Genomic DNA, 16,114 nt, shown 5'->3' with positions numbered 1-16,114 from the left:
TATTCTCAAAGAATTAATAAAAATGCTTTTCTTCAATTAAATTTTTAAATTCTTAAAAAACTGCTGGCTATCATCAAAGACCGATCAGTTACAGAATATGATATATTTTTAAATCGACTTGCACACTTTGACGTAAACTTTACTCCTTGGTCTTTAAGTATCTTTTAATTGAAATGAATATGGTGCATATTCCAGCAGAATAAATTGAGAATTTGCTGGGGGGAAAACTTTACTTGTTGCATGGTTTTAGGTTGTGACTTTTTGCTTGCCACTGTTAGGTGCAAGTTGTAAATTTTAAAGTTTCCACCCTTGCGCTGGCTAAAGCCGAAAAACTTTTCGACACAAACCGCAAAAACAAGTGAAATTTTCCAAGTTCATTTTGTGGACTGAGCTGAGCTGAGCCGCAGCTTGAACACAGCTGGACTTCTGGAGTTTTAGAGTTGTGGGGCAACTGCAGCATGCAACTTCATTCATCATCATTAGAACTGGGGGGGAAGTGGAGAATGGGTTTATACGCTACGCACAGCGCTGTAACCTCAGCTTGTTGAGTCTATTAAACATTTGATAATTTCATTTGGTTCTTTCGCTTTTTGCCAATGTTTCTCTTGAAGCTGCGAGTAAAACTTATTCTATTTGAGTTGTGCTGTGGCAGCTGCAACAGCTCCTCTGGCAACCCTAGAGGGTGGTAGTTGGTGGTTGGTGGTTTGTGGGTGGATTTGGTCGTCATGTGGCCAACTGCGGTTGTAACTATGTATTTTGTCTGCTGTTTGACTTACGACTTTTGTGGTTGCAAAATGCGTTGCACGGTGCGTTGTTTACGCGACCGTTTTTCCACTGCCAAATCATTACCCTCAATCTCAACCCATCCCTCTCTCTGTGTCTCTTTCTCTGTCTGTTGCAGAGGGCAAATGCCACATGGTTGTTGCAACGCGTTGCGAACTTGACAAAACATTTCAACAACGTTGTAACGACGCCAGCGCCCGCATGCCAATGTTGTTGATGTTGCAGTTGCTGTTGTTGTTGCTGTTGCAGAGGCTAAGACTCAAGTTTTAGGCGCAGACAACGCCTCGAACTAAACAACAACAGCAACAACAATACGATGCCGCCATGAGCCGAAGACTGTGCAACGATTAATGATGCAAATATTTTTTGAAAGCGCGAAAAATTGTGCATAAATTTACCATGACCATGGACAACAGCAACGACAACACCAACACCAACAACACCAACAACAACTACCAGTAACAACAACATTTTGCTTGTTTACGAGCTGCACTTTGTTGTTATACTCTTTGAGTTAAGAGTCTGCTTACTTTATTATTAAGTACAACTAATAAAGAGTCTACAATTCAGTTTATTTAAAATTTTATTATTCTGGTGAAACTTTGAGATATATTGTTGTCTTTTTCATCCTTTTTTTGTTGTTTGACAACTGCAATAAGTTTGCATTTATAATTTATTTATCGACCTGTTGAATATACTTTCTAGAATATTAAAAAGTTAACTATAATGCATATGTGGATAACTTTAATTATAGCTTTTTTAAAATCATATTATGAATAAACAAGTGATTTAAAATGACGTAAAATGTATAGTAAATAATATGAAATTGTAAAACATGTTTTTGATTTTGATTAAATGTTAAGGAGACATTAAAAAACCGATCCTTAGCACTGGAAATAAAAGAAATATTAATGTTAAATATTATATCAAATTAAAAAATGATTGTAATATCAATAATATTATTTTAAGTATGACAATTGATTCAGTTTAAGTAATGAAATTTTAATTACAAATTCTTTTTTGGTAATTTCTTAATAAAGTCACATTTCCTATGTGTACGTTTCCTAATCCTCTCTAGTGGTCGTTGTTGACAATAAAGAGTATACAGACTTCGATGTGGCATTAATAAATTTCATTCTGTTGTTTGTTGTGGTTGTTCTTGAGTTGTTTTCTTGCCCATATGCCGGCGCGATGACACTTAACAAATGATCGCATAAGTGCACACAAAACGCACATTGCAGTTCAGGCTGAGAATGAGAATGGAACTGGGGATGGGAATGGGAATGGGACTGGTACTGGTGGCCATTGATTGGGTTGTTCCTGCTCCGGGATGTGGTGACTGTGGCCTTTTGTGTGGGCAAATAGTTGAGTGCTATCACTGCTCAGCCGGCATATTTTGTATCACAACAAATCGTGAGGGTATGGCCAAAGTACGAGCCAGTGTCGAGTGTCGAGTGTCGGGTGTGGAGTGTGTTGCCAGTGAAATGTTTACAAAATAAATGCGGCACTTGAATTAGGCAACATTTGTTCAGGTTCAGGTTCAGGTTCAGTTTGTGCCTGGCATTGGCATTGGCACTGGCCAAGTGGCAAGTGGCAAGTGGCTGGCTTTCTTTTTAGCATAAAAACCTTATTAAACTCAATCTCAATCTGTTTAATCAAATTAGTAGAAATCAGCACTAGAGAGTGAACCATTCTAGCAGCTCCATACAAAAGTTGGAGGAGTGGAGCCTCACGAGCAGTCAGTGTCAGTGCGTTGGCGGTTGGAGAATGGAGAATGGCGAATGAAGTTGGCCCAATCCTCCAAAGATCCTCCATTGCAATGGCAATGTTGGCAATGGCATTTGGTGCCGCTACACCCACTTTTTGGCCAAGGGAACCTTTTGTACTCTTACAATATAAGCCAAGCCGCACTCTTTCGACTGTCAGAGTCAGAGTCAAAGTCGAAGTCGCTGTTGTAGTCTTTGTGGCACATTAAGCTTGGCTTTTAGTCTTACAGTCTTTGAGTCTTGCAGTCTGGTCTGGCATTTGAACTTATTGCCACAGTTGGGTACGCTGTCATAAAAGCAGTGAAGAAAACTCTGTAGGTTGGCACCAAATCTGCAGCTTGGCATATAGGTAACGTTTTGTTGAAACATCAGAGGTGTTGCACTTAAGAGGGGTCTTCTTCTTATAATAAATACAGCAGTTTTAAAATTATAAATTTCTCCAACAAAATATATATTTAGACCCCGTACTTAAAAAAAGTGCAGGGGTCTATTGGGTTTGTTTTAACGAAGCGTGGCAGACCCTGTCCGTCTGTCCGTCTGTCTGTCTGTCTGTCTGTCTGTCTGTCTGTCTGTCTGTCTGTCTGTCTGTCTGTCTGTCTGTCTGTCTGTCTGTCTGTATGGACACCTAGATCTCGAAGACTATAAGAGCTAGAGACCCCAAACTTGGTATGTAGGTTCCTCTATATTGCAAGCAGATCAAGTTTGTTTCAAATTTCGGCCACGCCCCTTTATCGCCCACAAATCAAAAAAAAAAATTTCATATCCAAATTATAAGAACAATTTAAAAGCTAGTGACACCAAATTTGGTATGCAGATTCCTCTATCTTGCAGGCAGGTCAAGTTTGTTTCTTTTTTGAATCGGACCACTATATCATATAGCGCCCATAGGAACAATCGGTCGAAAATCAAGTTTTAGTATGAAAAACTTTTTTGTTTAGTAAGATATCGTAACCAAAGTGATTAAATATGCATAACAATTGGTTTTGTATATCCTGTCCAAAGTTGGTTCAAATCGGACCACTATATCATATAGCTGTCGTAGGACCGATCGGACGAAATTCAAGTCTTAGTATGAAAATCTTTTATGTTTTATGAGACATTGTAACCAGTATGATAGAATATGCATTTAAGTTAACTAAATATTTTTTAATTTTTTCCATTATTAGTTTTTGCCATAGTAAGTACGGGGTCTCCGACAGTCGAGTATGCTCGACTGTAGCACCGGCCGACTAGTTTTTCTTTAAAGTGCCTGTTGCCCCTTTTGCTCTACGCCTCTGTTTCTTACATGTTTATGACTTGGAACAAAAGCCACAAAAACCAAGTCGCACTCAATGCCTTGTGCCCTTTGGCACTTCTTTCTTTGGCTACATTGCCACGTCTTTGTTGATGATGGTTTGCAGCCCGTCCTGACATCCGTCCCGCTCCCTCCGCCCTACCTCCCTATCGCCCTTCCCACCTTGCGATTGTCTGCTTTGGGGAGTGGGTGAAACCTTAGCTTGGCCTGTTGAAAATCCTTTAGAGCGTAGCTAATTAAAATATCAACATTTTAAGAGGCGTACTAAATGTGTTAAATTGACTTTTCTCTCGGGTGGTTTTCACAATCTTCTGCACCACATCGTTGCATTTTCGTGAATGGATCATTTGTTGACCCGATTTCAGGTCATGTTTGGCATTTGATGAGGTCGTTGTTGTTGTTGCAGTTGCAGTTGCTTTCGTGTGAAGCGCCTATGTCACTGCATTTACTAATTAACCTGCAATTAAATATTTTAATAGCCAAGTCGTTCTGTATTCCCCCTCATTCCCCGTCCCAAGACTCCACTCGATAAAGTCTGCTCGATCCAGGTATAAAAGTACAAAATGCGTGGCGTCCAAATGAGGAGCTCGCCTCATTAAAGCGCGCACGGTCTGCAGGGCTATTACCAAAAGAGGTTCACCAGACTCTCAGCGCAATTGCAAAAAAAGAAAAATAAAGAAACAAACTTTTTTTTTAATTTTAAAACATGGCAACTTGACTCAATACAACAAACCGACATCTTGAATGCTCTTCTAATGCAGTGAAAAAAAAAAAACTAAATAGAAAATAATATATATTATGAGAAACAGCACTGAGTTAGTTATAATTTTTTCTTTGCTTTTTTTAAGGTTGAATTACACTTATATAATTTCTATAATTGCTACGTTTCTGATGCATAAATATTGAAAGTGTAGTATTAAAATTTTTGAAATATAATTTCCAATTTTCTAACACTGATTTTACGACAGTTTCCTTCGGCAATAATTAATACTGAAACAATAACTGAAGCTGTCTTAATCTTTCACTTAAACATGTTGTGTAATTTACTTTTATGATTATTATTTAAGAAATGCATATTTAATGTTAGTTTCTTAAAGCACAAAGAATAATGTTAATAATATGAATTATATTATAAAATTATTTTAATCCCACATTTACCATGTATATAGTGTATATACAATATATCCCTATACATATATATTAAATAATTTTGATGAACATTTAATTTATGTCTTTTACTTAAATAATGTAAAATTCATTCGAAAATTAAAAAAAAATATGTTTATTAATAAATAAAGAAGTTGAACATTGTTGTGCAGGTAAAATCAGCCTGAGAAATGTGTAGTATTAAAGTTTTTTAATTATAATTTCCCATTTTCTAACACTGATTTTACGACAGTTTCTTTTGGCAATAATTAATACTGAAACAATAACTGAAGCTGTCTTAATCTTTAACTTAAACATGTTGTACAATTTTCTATTATGATTATTATTTAAGAAATGCATATTTATTGTTAGTTTCTTAAAGCACAAAGAATAATGTTAATAATATGAATTATTTATTAGTCGCAAACTGGATAATGTAGTCAATGTTCCCCCTTTTGTTGCTACATACTCGTATAAATGCGGTGTCCTTCTGGGTCTCCTCCTCGTCGTTGTTGTTGTCGCTGGGCTGCGCATGCGCACAACACATGCCGTGGGCAGTAGTTGTTGGTGTTGTTGTTGTTGTTGTTGTTGCTGTTGTTGCTGGTTGTTGGCTTTGCCACTGCTGCAATAAACGTCAAAATGCGGCCCATTGCTGTCCATTTCATCAACGTGTGAAATAAATCACTCAAAGTGCTGCAGACCCATTAAGGGCACCAGAAATGAGCAGAGAGCAGCCGTCGACGCTGCAGCGCTGCAGTCGCAGTTGGCGTCGCTGTCGCTGTCGCTGTCGCTGTCGCGTCGCGTCGCTTTTGTGGTAAATACATTTTTAGCATTTTGTCTGCTGATACCTTTGGGTGTTGTACAAGACGGCAACTGGCTGCAACAATAAAGACGCAAGCACAGGCTGCATGCCACTGGCCACGCTCAGTGCAGCTCCTCTTTTTTTTGTCTTTTTTGTAATACTTATTTTTTTTTTTTGCTGTTTTGTTCCTTTATTTAATGCTGCTTTTGTTGTTGCTGGCCATGTTGGCAACCATTGGCCGATTGCATGTTGTTCACCTTTTGCAATTTCGCTTCATGTTTGGTTGTGGCATTGAGAGTTGCCACTGAGAGTTACAGTCTGGTTTTTATGATGATTTCTGGCGTGCTACGCGACTTGGGCACATGCAAAAATCCAAATTACATTTCATTGCTTAAATTCAATTAACGTTGAGGCCAAAAGATGCGAAATACTCGTATTTGCTTCAAAACAAAACAACAGATATAAGAAATGCACTTTCATTCTCAGCTGCAACTGCAACTGCAACAGCAACTACATCCGAGCCCTGACTAAAGCCAAGAGTTGGCCATTAACTTCACTCAACTCAACTCGAGCAATCATCAAACAAGTAGCGAACTGGCGAGTAGGTAAACAGAAAGTTGATTGAAAGTTTCAGCAAAGTGCAGATGGGGAAATTAAGCCGAAGAACTAAACCGAAACATGAGAAACGAGAGTGAGATGTGTAGGATGTATACAGACCAAGGCTGACAGGGAGTTGCGGGGAAAAAACTAACAGTTTAAATGACAAACTGGTTATAAAAGTATCATGCAAATATTAATAAGTGATATGATGCCAAACTCTGTTGCTAATTAGTGAAAAACTCTCATGAGAGGTGTAAACTTATGAGAAATTAAAATGTCATATTTCAAACATTAAACTTGAAATATATAAAAATAGTAGTTTACTTTAAAAATGTTTAGTGTAAAATATTTTTATTGTTTATGCCCCAGAAATTATGCTACATTTATTGCAAACTGTTCAATAAACATATATTTCGACAATCGCCTCAAGAAATGTCTTTCAAATTATTTAGTTTTCAAATTGAAATATGTTAATTACTTTACTTGTACACACACACACACACATGCTCACATATAGATGCAATCTTTTCTAAATTTATGCAATTAAAAGCACAATTCAAGAATTATCTCAATCAAGAGGCAGATTCCGTTTATTAAGCAACTACCTAAGGCTGCTTTTGGGGGAGATCTGAAAATAATTTCAATCTATTGTTTGAATTTAAAGACATTTTGTAATTTGGTGCTCATTGTCATAAAGTGCAACTAATTGCCATAATTTGCAGAAAATGAACGCAATTATAATACAGTTATTGAAACATATAAATCTTATAGGAATTCTTTCTACTTAATTAGTTTGAATGTCTCCCACACAAAAGGGCATAACTAATAATTAAGCTCGCATTGCTCATACGCAAGTAAACCGCAAATTGTATGTATGTATGTATGTATGTATATGTAAATGTCATGATATATGCATTCATATGTATGTTCACATATTTGCAAGCAAGTATGGCGTATAAATCTTAATTACGCTTCGCCGAGCGTAAATCATCATCAGCCACAGAGTTGCTGGCGAAATTGATTCATGCTCAGCAATTTCACCAGAAACTCTTGATAAATTCATCTTTAGTTAAGTAACTTTGACAATTTGGCGGCATTTTTATTTGTATTCTTTGCTTAACATATTTTTATGACCCACAGACTCTGTGACGACTTTAGTTTAACCCATTACGAGGCAGAGATACTTTATAGTCAGTCTCATTGAAAGAATTCCTCTTCCATCTGGATTTATGACAGATAATTGTGGACAGTAAATCAAATGAGAAACTGGAAATGTACACAGGAAGAACTAATAGGAAAATCAAATAAGGTGAGACATTGAAGGAAATGTACAACTAGAAAGCAAAAGAAAGTGAATTGAAGAAATTATCAGGAGTACTTTTGTTTCAAAAATTAGCAAACTAAATTATTATTATCATATTACTTGTTCTCACATTCAATAGCTTAGATCTAATTAACAATATGATTCGTAATGGGTTAAGCCAGCAGTTTTGTCTAAGCCGGAGCAATTGGCAGACATTTGATGTCAAAAAGTTCAGTGCAATTGGCTTTATTTTTTATGGCGCTGACAATTCGCAATCAACTTCGTACGCGGCAATTCAAAATGAAAAAAAGAATTTTTACAAGTTGTAAAGATTAAAAGTCCATTAGGCGTGCCGGCAGCAGCCGCACGTAGAACTTGTTTAGAGAGAGAAAAATACATATATATATATATATATATATATATAGATAAAAGGAGAGCAAGAGAGGAGCGGGTGCCACTAGCGGCATCCACAAAATCTTGAACATGGCAGCATCCATTTAAATGCGCGCAATGCAATCACTCAAATTGGCCAAAGCGCCGGAACGTGCAGATGGCAACCGCACGAATGGCTGAATTACATGAAATATTTTAATCCGAAAGATGCAGTTAAGTGCATCCATCAGCGTGTATTTAGTATTTAATAAATACGGAAGCGAGAACACGACTCGAACACGACTTTCCGCCATTCTCATTCCCATTGCCATTCCTTTCGCCATTCCTATTCCTATTTCTATTGCCTTTGACGCACTGCAAACAGTCCTTAGTCCCAATAGATACTCGTACTTACATTCAACTCCAAAGAGGTATTTTAATTTATTTAAATTTCTAGCTGCTCATATTACCAACAGCAATTTACAGACAGCCAGACGAATGGAGGGACAGCCTCTTCGTCTTGGTCTGGTCCCAACTGCCCAGGCGCACACGACTTTGAGCCAGAGCCTGAAACAACTTTGGCCAAGAAAAGTGAACATCCATTAGTTGTGCTAATGATGCGCAACCCACTTTGCCGCGTTCCACACCAGCCAGCACCTTCCTCAGTCTCCTCCGCTTCGTCTTCCTCGCCATCATCTTCTTAAGTTGACTCTCTGAGTGGCGAGTGTCCTGTATGTTAGTCTTACTATGTGCTATCCTGGTTCTGGGCGTGTGCATTTTGCTTGCTATTTTGAAACGCATTTGCCTCGCTGGTTAGTTAGCTTTAGCAATAGCTTTGACTTCTTTGTATCTGTGTGTGTATTTGTACGTATGTGTGTGTATGTCAGTGTGTGTGTGTGTGTGGCTAATGCAAAGCCAAAGTGGCTAAAGAACGTCAGACGCATAGCACAGAACAGCAAACAAAATGTGCACTGAGAGAAACATTTGTCAAGTTATTAACATAAATTCAGAAACTAATTATCTTTAATAAATTAATGTATAGAAATACCATTTATAAATTAAACTTAATTGTAATATTGCACTTACGTATACTTAATATATATCACTGCGGACGGCAGATGCACAATATTAATATTCGTTTTTTTTTTATTTATTTATATTTTTATTTAAAAATTTTATTTCAAAATAATTTTGTTCGTCACAAAAATGGATATCAGAAATTTTGGGCTAGAAATTGTTTTCGTCACTAGACTTTTACCTCGTGTAGAGGTTTTTTTTGTGGAATTTTATTATACATTAAAATTAAAATTTTATTAATTTTTAAGTATTAAAATTAAGGAACTTTAAAAATGGAAATTAATTGAAAAACAATATACATAATTGTAAAAAAAATACACAATTATATCATAACAAAAGAATTTTATATATAATAATTTAATTTTGCGTATACGTAATATTTTTAATAAATCAAAAGAAAAACACATTTAATACAACAAATACAATAATTCAATAAAGCACGACCAATTCAGTTAATATTATGTTTAATCTTATTTTATTTTTATTGTTTTCGTAACTTATAGTGTCGATTGCAATTTTTAAAGGTATACCTGAAAAACAAATGTAATTTATACTAGATATATATCGACTCTTATGATATTTGAATGCTCACCATCAATTGATTCAAATACAATTCATAGGGTATATGTCCGCTGATTGGATCAATCGCAACTGGCCACATTTCATCCATTTCCTCTTGTGTAAATGGCTCCCCCTCCTCCATCATTAGCTTACCAAAGCTCTCTTTAGTAAGATATCCATTGTTTTCAAAATCCAATATTTTAAAAGCTTCAAGAATTTTCTCAGGCGCCGCTGGTTCCATTCTATGCAATATAAAAATGCTTTAATCCTTGAAATTGTCCTTTAAAGTAACAACTCACTTGCGTTCCATAAGCAACTGCGAGACGTGGGGCAGAAACTTGGTTAAATGCACCACACCGCTTGTCTCCTCCGTCTCGGTGGCCGAAATGACCTCATTGACCTCCTGTTCAGTGGGCACACATCCCAAAAGACGCAGCACGGTGCCCACTTCACGGACATCAATCAATTTGTCGCCATGATGGTCAAATACACAAAAGGCATCCGAAATGCGCTTCTCCAAATCGTTATTAACTAGGGGTGAATTTAAGAATCATTGTATATATGTTTGATATAAGATACTCCAACTTACAGTCTAGTTCCATTGCAGTTTGAAAAATGAATGTTTTTTATCAATTTTAGGGCAACTTTTCACTTATGTTTGTTGGATCAATATTCGAGTGAGAATAATAAACAGGTATCTATGGAGCTAGGCGACGGTTGAGACAGATAGAGAGAAATATAAGACAAGGAAATTCAGATTTGTTGCTAATTTGAGTATAGTCATAGTTAAATACTGACTTCTCTAACTGCTCCAGAACAACCCGTTAACTATGAAGCGGTCTTAGCCATAGTTTGCAACACGGAAGTAACCTTAACTGTGCCATAATAGCCAGCTCTTGGAGACTGCAACAAGTGCAACATTAGATTTTGGTGCTGTGCGCACTTAAATAGAAATTACAGCAATGTTTAAAAGCAGCATAGAAAGGAGTAGAGACAGAGAGAGAGCGATAGAAGGCAAATGCAGTGTCTGGATTCGATTAAAAAAAGAAAGAAAAAAAAGGAGAAGAAGAGTTGCATAAGGCCACATGCAGCAACTACTTCATTCACGCTAATGCGTGTCGTGTACAACACGCTTGCCACTTGAGCTGCTTGGACTTGCGTCGAAGTTCCTTTGGCTGCAACACGTACACACACTTGCGTATCGGGCGGACCATCTACTGCCGCACACCTCTTACCCCATACCACATAGCCCATTCCACATGTTGCAAGTCTCTGCTCTAGGTGGCTACTGCCATAAACACTAAAAGTGTTCGTCATTTGCTGTTCCAGATCCAATTAACCATTTTGATGCATTTGCCTCCATTAAGTCTCTCCCTCTCTTTCTCGCCTGCCATTGCTATCTTTTTCTGGGCTTGGAGACCCTTTGCTCTTAGGCTCGGCTTGTATCGGCTGTATCTGCCTTTTGCAATTTCGCTGCCTGACTTACAACGTGATCGGAAGTTTGTCTTGGCCAACGTCGACGACGTGTCCGTGACTCCAACTCCAGACATTTCTCGTGTGTGCTGTTGTTGTTGCTGTTGTTGTTGCTTGACTGGTGTTGTTTTGCTTGCCAAAGTACTTTGTAAATGTGGGCATGATTTAAGCCAGCTCTTAGTCTCTTTATTCTGACATTTACTCTAAGTTTGTCTATTAGGCATGCGATTAAAATTTAAATTGAAGTCGAGCAACCACAACTTTAGCATCATCCTCATCCTCAGCTTCAGCTTCAGCTTCGGAATCAGCCCCAGCTTGAATTGCATTCTGTTGCCCCTCCTTGAGTCATTTTTCTTGCAGTCAACACGCCCTGTTTCGCCGTCTCCTCGAAACTTCCGCTTGCCATCAGTTGGAGTATTGCTATTTGCAACACGGTCGCATTTTGTTCATCTGTCAATTTCGACACCTGCCACAGACAGGACGGTGAGTTGTCAGTGCCTTTCGTTCACTTCCTGTGGGGTGCCACTTGCCACTTGCCACATGCCACTTGCCTCTCCCTGATCCCACTCTGGACCCGCATGAGTGTATCGTCCAAATAGTCTCATTATGGCCATTTAAGGGCAGGAATATCATTACTCTTGGCTTTCTACCTATATAAGCTTTATAATAACAGCGGCAACATCTTGCCTTCAATTAATTAATCAATATACTTTGATTGAAAGTTTCTACTGAAAATTAATTTAAAAAACTTCTATTTACTAGTCATATGGTAAAAGATTTACAAAAGATTTTTTAATTTAAATAATTGCTTGCATCTTTTTTTTTTAATTCTTATAATGCAACCAACTTGATTGCAATTATTTAATCCATCAGTGATACGTGTATTTACTCAATAGTAATATTTTTAAATTTGTACAAATATTTTAAATATTTTTAATGCATTTGGTCCCATGACCATGTTAATTATAACTCAAATGCTTTTAACTGTTAACAAACATTCTAAAATTTCAATTTTAATTAATCCCTTACAATAGCAACTGAATGCATTCATCCATTCAGACAATTCCATTCAAATAATTTGCGCTATTACAAAGTAACAAACACAAGTAAATTTTCCATTAATTTACAATTAATAATACAATATTTTTTTATTCACATTTTCGGTTTGATTTGAATTGCGTTTGGACTGTGTGTGTGTGTGTGTAGTTGATTGTGGTAATTAAATGGAATTTAATAAACATAAACATGCAAATAATGAGCGCTACCTTTCACAGCAGCCCAAACGGAAAACTGTTCATAATAGATGGCCCAGAAACTTTTGTTAAATTAATTAGAGTAAAAAGGCAGTCAGACAGATGAACAGACAGACAGATGGACAGCCAGCAACCACAGCTTTTATAAACGACTTGGTTGAAAAAAAAAAGAATTCAATTCAAACCAAATGATATGAAAGAATTGATTAATAATCATAGCGAAAACCACAAAAGAGTTGCCCCAATGAATGGCAGAGATCTGAGTCTTTAGCTCTGACTGAGACTGAGACTCAAACTCAGACTGGAGGCTACTGGCCAAAAAGCTGGTCACAAAAGCGCTGACGCCATGAGTCTCTCCATCTCCATCTCCATCGTCAGTTCCAGCTCCAGCTCCATCAAGGCCAATTGGTTGGCGTTGACTGTGCCACAATTGTAGGCCTGGGCGCAGCAATATATATATGTATATGTACTATGTTCATATGCTTCATGGCAGCAGTTGCTTTCTGTTGTTGTTTTTGTTTTTGTTGCTGCTGTGCTCCACATTCTCTCCGTCTAGTCATGTTGTGGTACTGAGATGCTGGAGGTGAACAGGTCTCATTTGTCCAAGACTCCACGAACACGAAACACGCACGATCAAACATATTTGCATCTCAAAAGTGGCTTCAAATATTTACAAAATATTAGTTTTATATCGAAAAAAACAAATTAAAATATTTTAATAAACTACTTATCCTTGTACTAGTTGCCTTCATACTAGATCTAGAACTAATCGTTTTGACACTAGTCAACATTTTTCCTGCAGGGTTGCTATTTTATTTTATAGGTTGCTAAGCCCAATGAATTAAATTATTTCATAGACTTTTAGTTTATTTAACTGTCGAAAAGCCACTTAAATAAATTAAGAACAAAAATACATACCAAAAATAAAAAATTCTGTGAACAAAATAAACTTTGATAGCTGTTTTATTTGGCTATAAAATTATTACCTGACTGCATATGAATCTATAATTTTTTGTAATTTTATTTATAATATAAAATCATATTAATTTAATAATTTGAATGAGCCCAATTAATTAAATTATTAGCTGACGAAAAGCCACTAAAATAAATTAAGAACAAAAATACATACCAAAAATAAAAAATTCTGTGAACAAAATAAACTTTGATAGTTGTTTTATTTGGCTATAAAATTATTACTTGTACTGTATATGAATCTCTAATTTTTTGTAATTTTATTTATAATATAAAATCATATAAAATTTATTAATTTGAATATACATTCTTGTATTTTACTATTTGCAGCTAAGTCGTGTCTTCGCGTGTCACGACCCGCTTGCATCTCTATTGGACAGCGACTTGACTTGACTTTGATTCAATTTCCATATGAAAACATCGATTTGCGTTTGTGCGCCCGCGTCGTCGTAATCAAAGTGTTGTTTATGGAACACGTCCGGCGTGTTTTTATTCTGTTATGTAGTTGTTGTTGTTGTTGCTGTTGTTACTGTTGGCTTGTTGGCTTGGCTAAAAATTGCTCACGGCAACAATTGCGCGCCTTGACTGAAAAATATGTGGCCAACGATTACATTTGCCTATTGCATGGACACAAACACACACAGATGGATAAAGTGAGATAGAGAGAGTGAAGGTAAAAGAGAGAGCGGTAGTAGAGCACACTCACACACTCACACACACACACACACACACACACACGCGGTCCAAGTTATGATTGAGTTCTAATGAGTTGAGAAAAATGTATCAAGGAAAACCAGTTCCCGGAATCGCAATTAGATAAGTGGGTTTCATGCCTCAAACCGTGAACTACAAGAAAGCGCAACAAGCGAAACCAACAATTGTTCCGAACAACCAGCTTCGATCCGAGAGATCCGAGAGCTCTGAGAGTTCTGGGTTGGGAGCTGGCTGCCGGCCTGTCAGGAAATGGAAATTGTTTTTCCATTGAACAACATACACATACACAGTATGTACAACGGACAACGGGCTAACAAATGTGTAGCACATTTTCTATAATCAGGCGTTAAAAATATTTTGCAATTTAATTTATTTTGCTGGCTGGTTGTGCACACTCTTGGCGAAATTACCATACATATGTAATCTTAAGCTGTGAGTAGGAAAAACTTGTTTTACTGGTTGTTCCTTTACCTCTTCAGAGAGTTGAGTGAAAATTTGCAAAACGTGGTTTTGACTTTGAATAGTCAGGTGTTTAAGTTGTCGGAAAATTTGACAACATTAGGAAATTGCAACTAGATGACTTTATTACATTGTTATCATTGTTCATAACAAAAATAAATATAAACATATTTTATCTATTCATTCATTTTTAATTATTCTGCATCATTCTACATTTTCCATTCAACATCTTTCACATTTACTCAAATAGAATGGCAAAGCATTCAAGACTTTTATTAGAGCTCCAGTTACTCTATTGCTTTATTAAATATTCAGCTTTATAGGCCCATTATCGTTCAACCCAATTCCACTTTAGTCTTTATCTAGCCATAGAAATGCCTTTAAGCAATTTTCTGCACTAGTTTACCTTTCGATTAATAGGCGTGAAATATTAATGCGCTGAACACGCCTGGTAGCCTGGTAGGCTGAAAAAGGGAAAGGTCTCGGTTCAAACTGCTCTTCAAATTAATTGGATGCCGCGCTCCCTCCCCATTACTTTCTAGCCATCAAAATGCCTACGCCCTAATGTGCGTGCCTTTCCAATTACAAACTCCAACTCAGACTCAAAATCGAAGTCAATGTCGGGGTCTGAGACCTGCCCATAATTAGCTACCTCTGCTAATGATCATTTTGCGGGAAATTGAACGCTGAGAACTTAACATTTTCTTAATTTGTTTGTAACCCGAAAACAATTCGCATACATGTGATAATGGACTTTGGCGGTGCTTTGATTTCAGTTATATCTATTTATTTATTCGCATTTTATAATTTCGAATAATTTTTCGTATGTGGCTGACAGCAAACAAGACAATAAATCAATAATTATTGCAAAATAAAGCCCAGAAAAACTGCAAGAAAAATAAAAGATAAATTACAACGCCGTTGCAGGCGTATGACTTAATTTGCCAATTTGAACGCCAAAGGCTAAAGCGTACTTGCTTCTTGGCCAAAAAAGGCCAGACAGCTGGCCGGTTCTGCCGATCGCTTTAAACGTCAATTTCCGTGCCAACAACAGCAACAGCAACAGCAACGGCAACAGACAGTATCACCGTTGTCTTATTAAGGCCCCCAACGCGTGCCCCATTCCCCACAACAACAACAACCACAACAACAACAACCACAACAAGAACAACATTAAGCAGCAATTTGAGCAGCAGCTAAATAAGAATTCTATTATATATTCCATGCCACACAATGTGATTAACTTGTTGACCCTGTCCAGAGCAAACAATACAAAGACTTGCCAAAATCTAGAACGGATTTGCAACGTTCCAAATGCCCCAATACGAGTCCGCATACAAATCCATTCCCTCATCCCTCAGAGGCAGTGCAAAACCGCATTCACTTCCGTGAGCTGTGGTCAAAATATATATATTTTTATGCAAACACAAATGCAAAATTGGCATTCGTTAGGCGTTGCTAATAATTGAAAAGCCCCCGAAAATATCAAAATTCTCAATCAGACCGCAAAGCAACTGCCGCAGAGGGTGGCTGGAAGGG

General features: G+C 37.1%; 1 protein-coding gene across 1 annotated transcript; it reads right to left on the bottom strand.

Moving 5' to 3' along the window:
- Positions 1 to 9,634: 9,634 nt before the first annotated feature.
- LOC117785065 (dynein regulatory complex protein 8) lies at positions 9,635 to 10,306 on the bottom strand. Its single transcript, XM_034622953.1, has 4 exons — positions 10,294 to 10,306; positions 10,004 to 10,235; positions 9,736 to 9,946; positions 9,635 to 9,673 (listed from the first exon to the last, which is right to left on the bottom strand). The coding sequence occupies exons 1-4, from the start codon at positions 10,304 to 10,306 to the stop codon at positions 9,662 to 9,664; spliced, it is 468 nt and encodes a 155-aa protein (XP_034478844.1). The 3' UTR covers positions 9,635 to 9,661.
- Between the last annotated feature and the right edge of the window lie 5,808 nt (positions 10,307 to 16,114).

This window comes from Drosophila innubila, assembly GCF_004354385.1.
Source record: "Drosophila innubila isolate TH190305 chromosome 2R unlocalized genomic scaffold, UK_Dinn_1.0 1_C_2R, whole genome shotgun sequence".
Lineage (NCBI taxonomy): Eukaryota > Metazoa > Arthropoda > Insecta > Diptera > Drosophilidae > Drosophila > Drosophila innubila.
The sequence above is the reverse complement of the archived record's forward strand: the minus strand, read 5'-3'. Positions and strand labels throughout refer to the sequence as shown.

Bases quoted from the DNA above. Each gene is read 5' to 3' on its own strand.
- LOC117785065 (XM_034622953.1), bottom strand. The intron at 9,947-10,003 runs GTGAGTTGTTAC...TATATTGCATAG, and splicing joins CAGTTGCTTATGGAACGCAA to AATGGAACCAGCGGCGCCTG.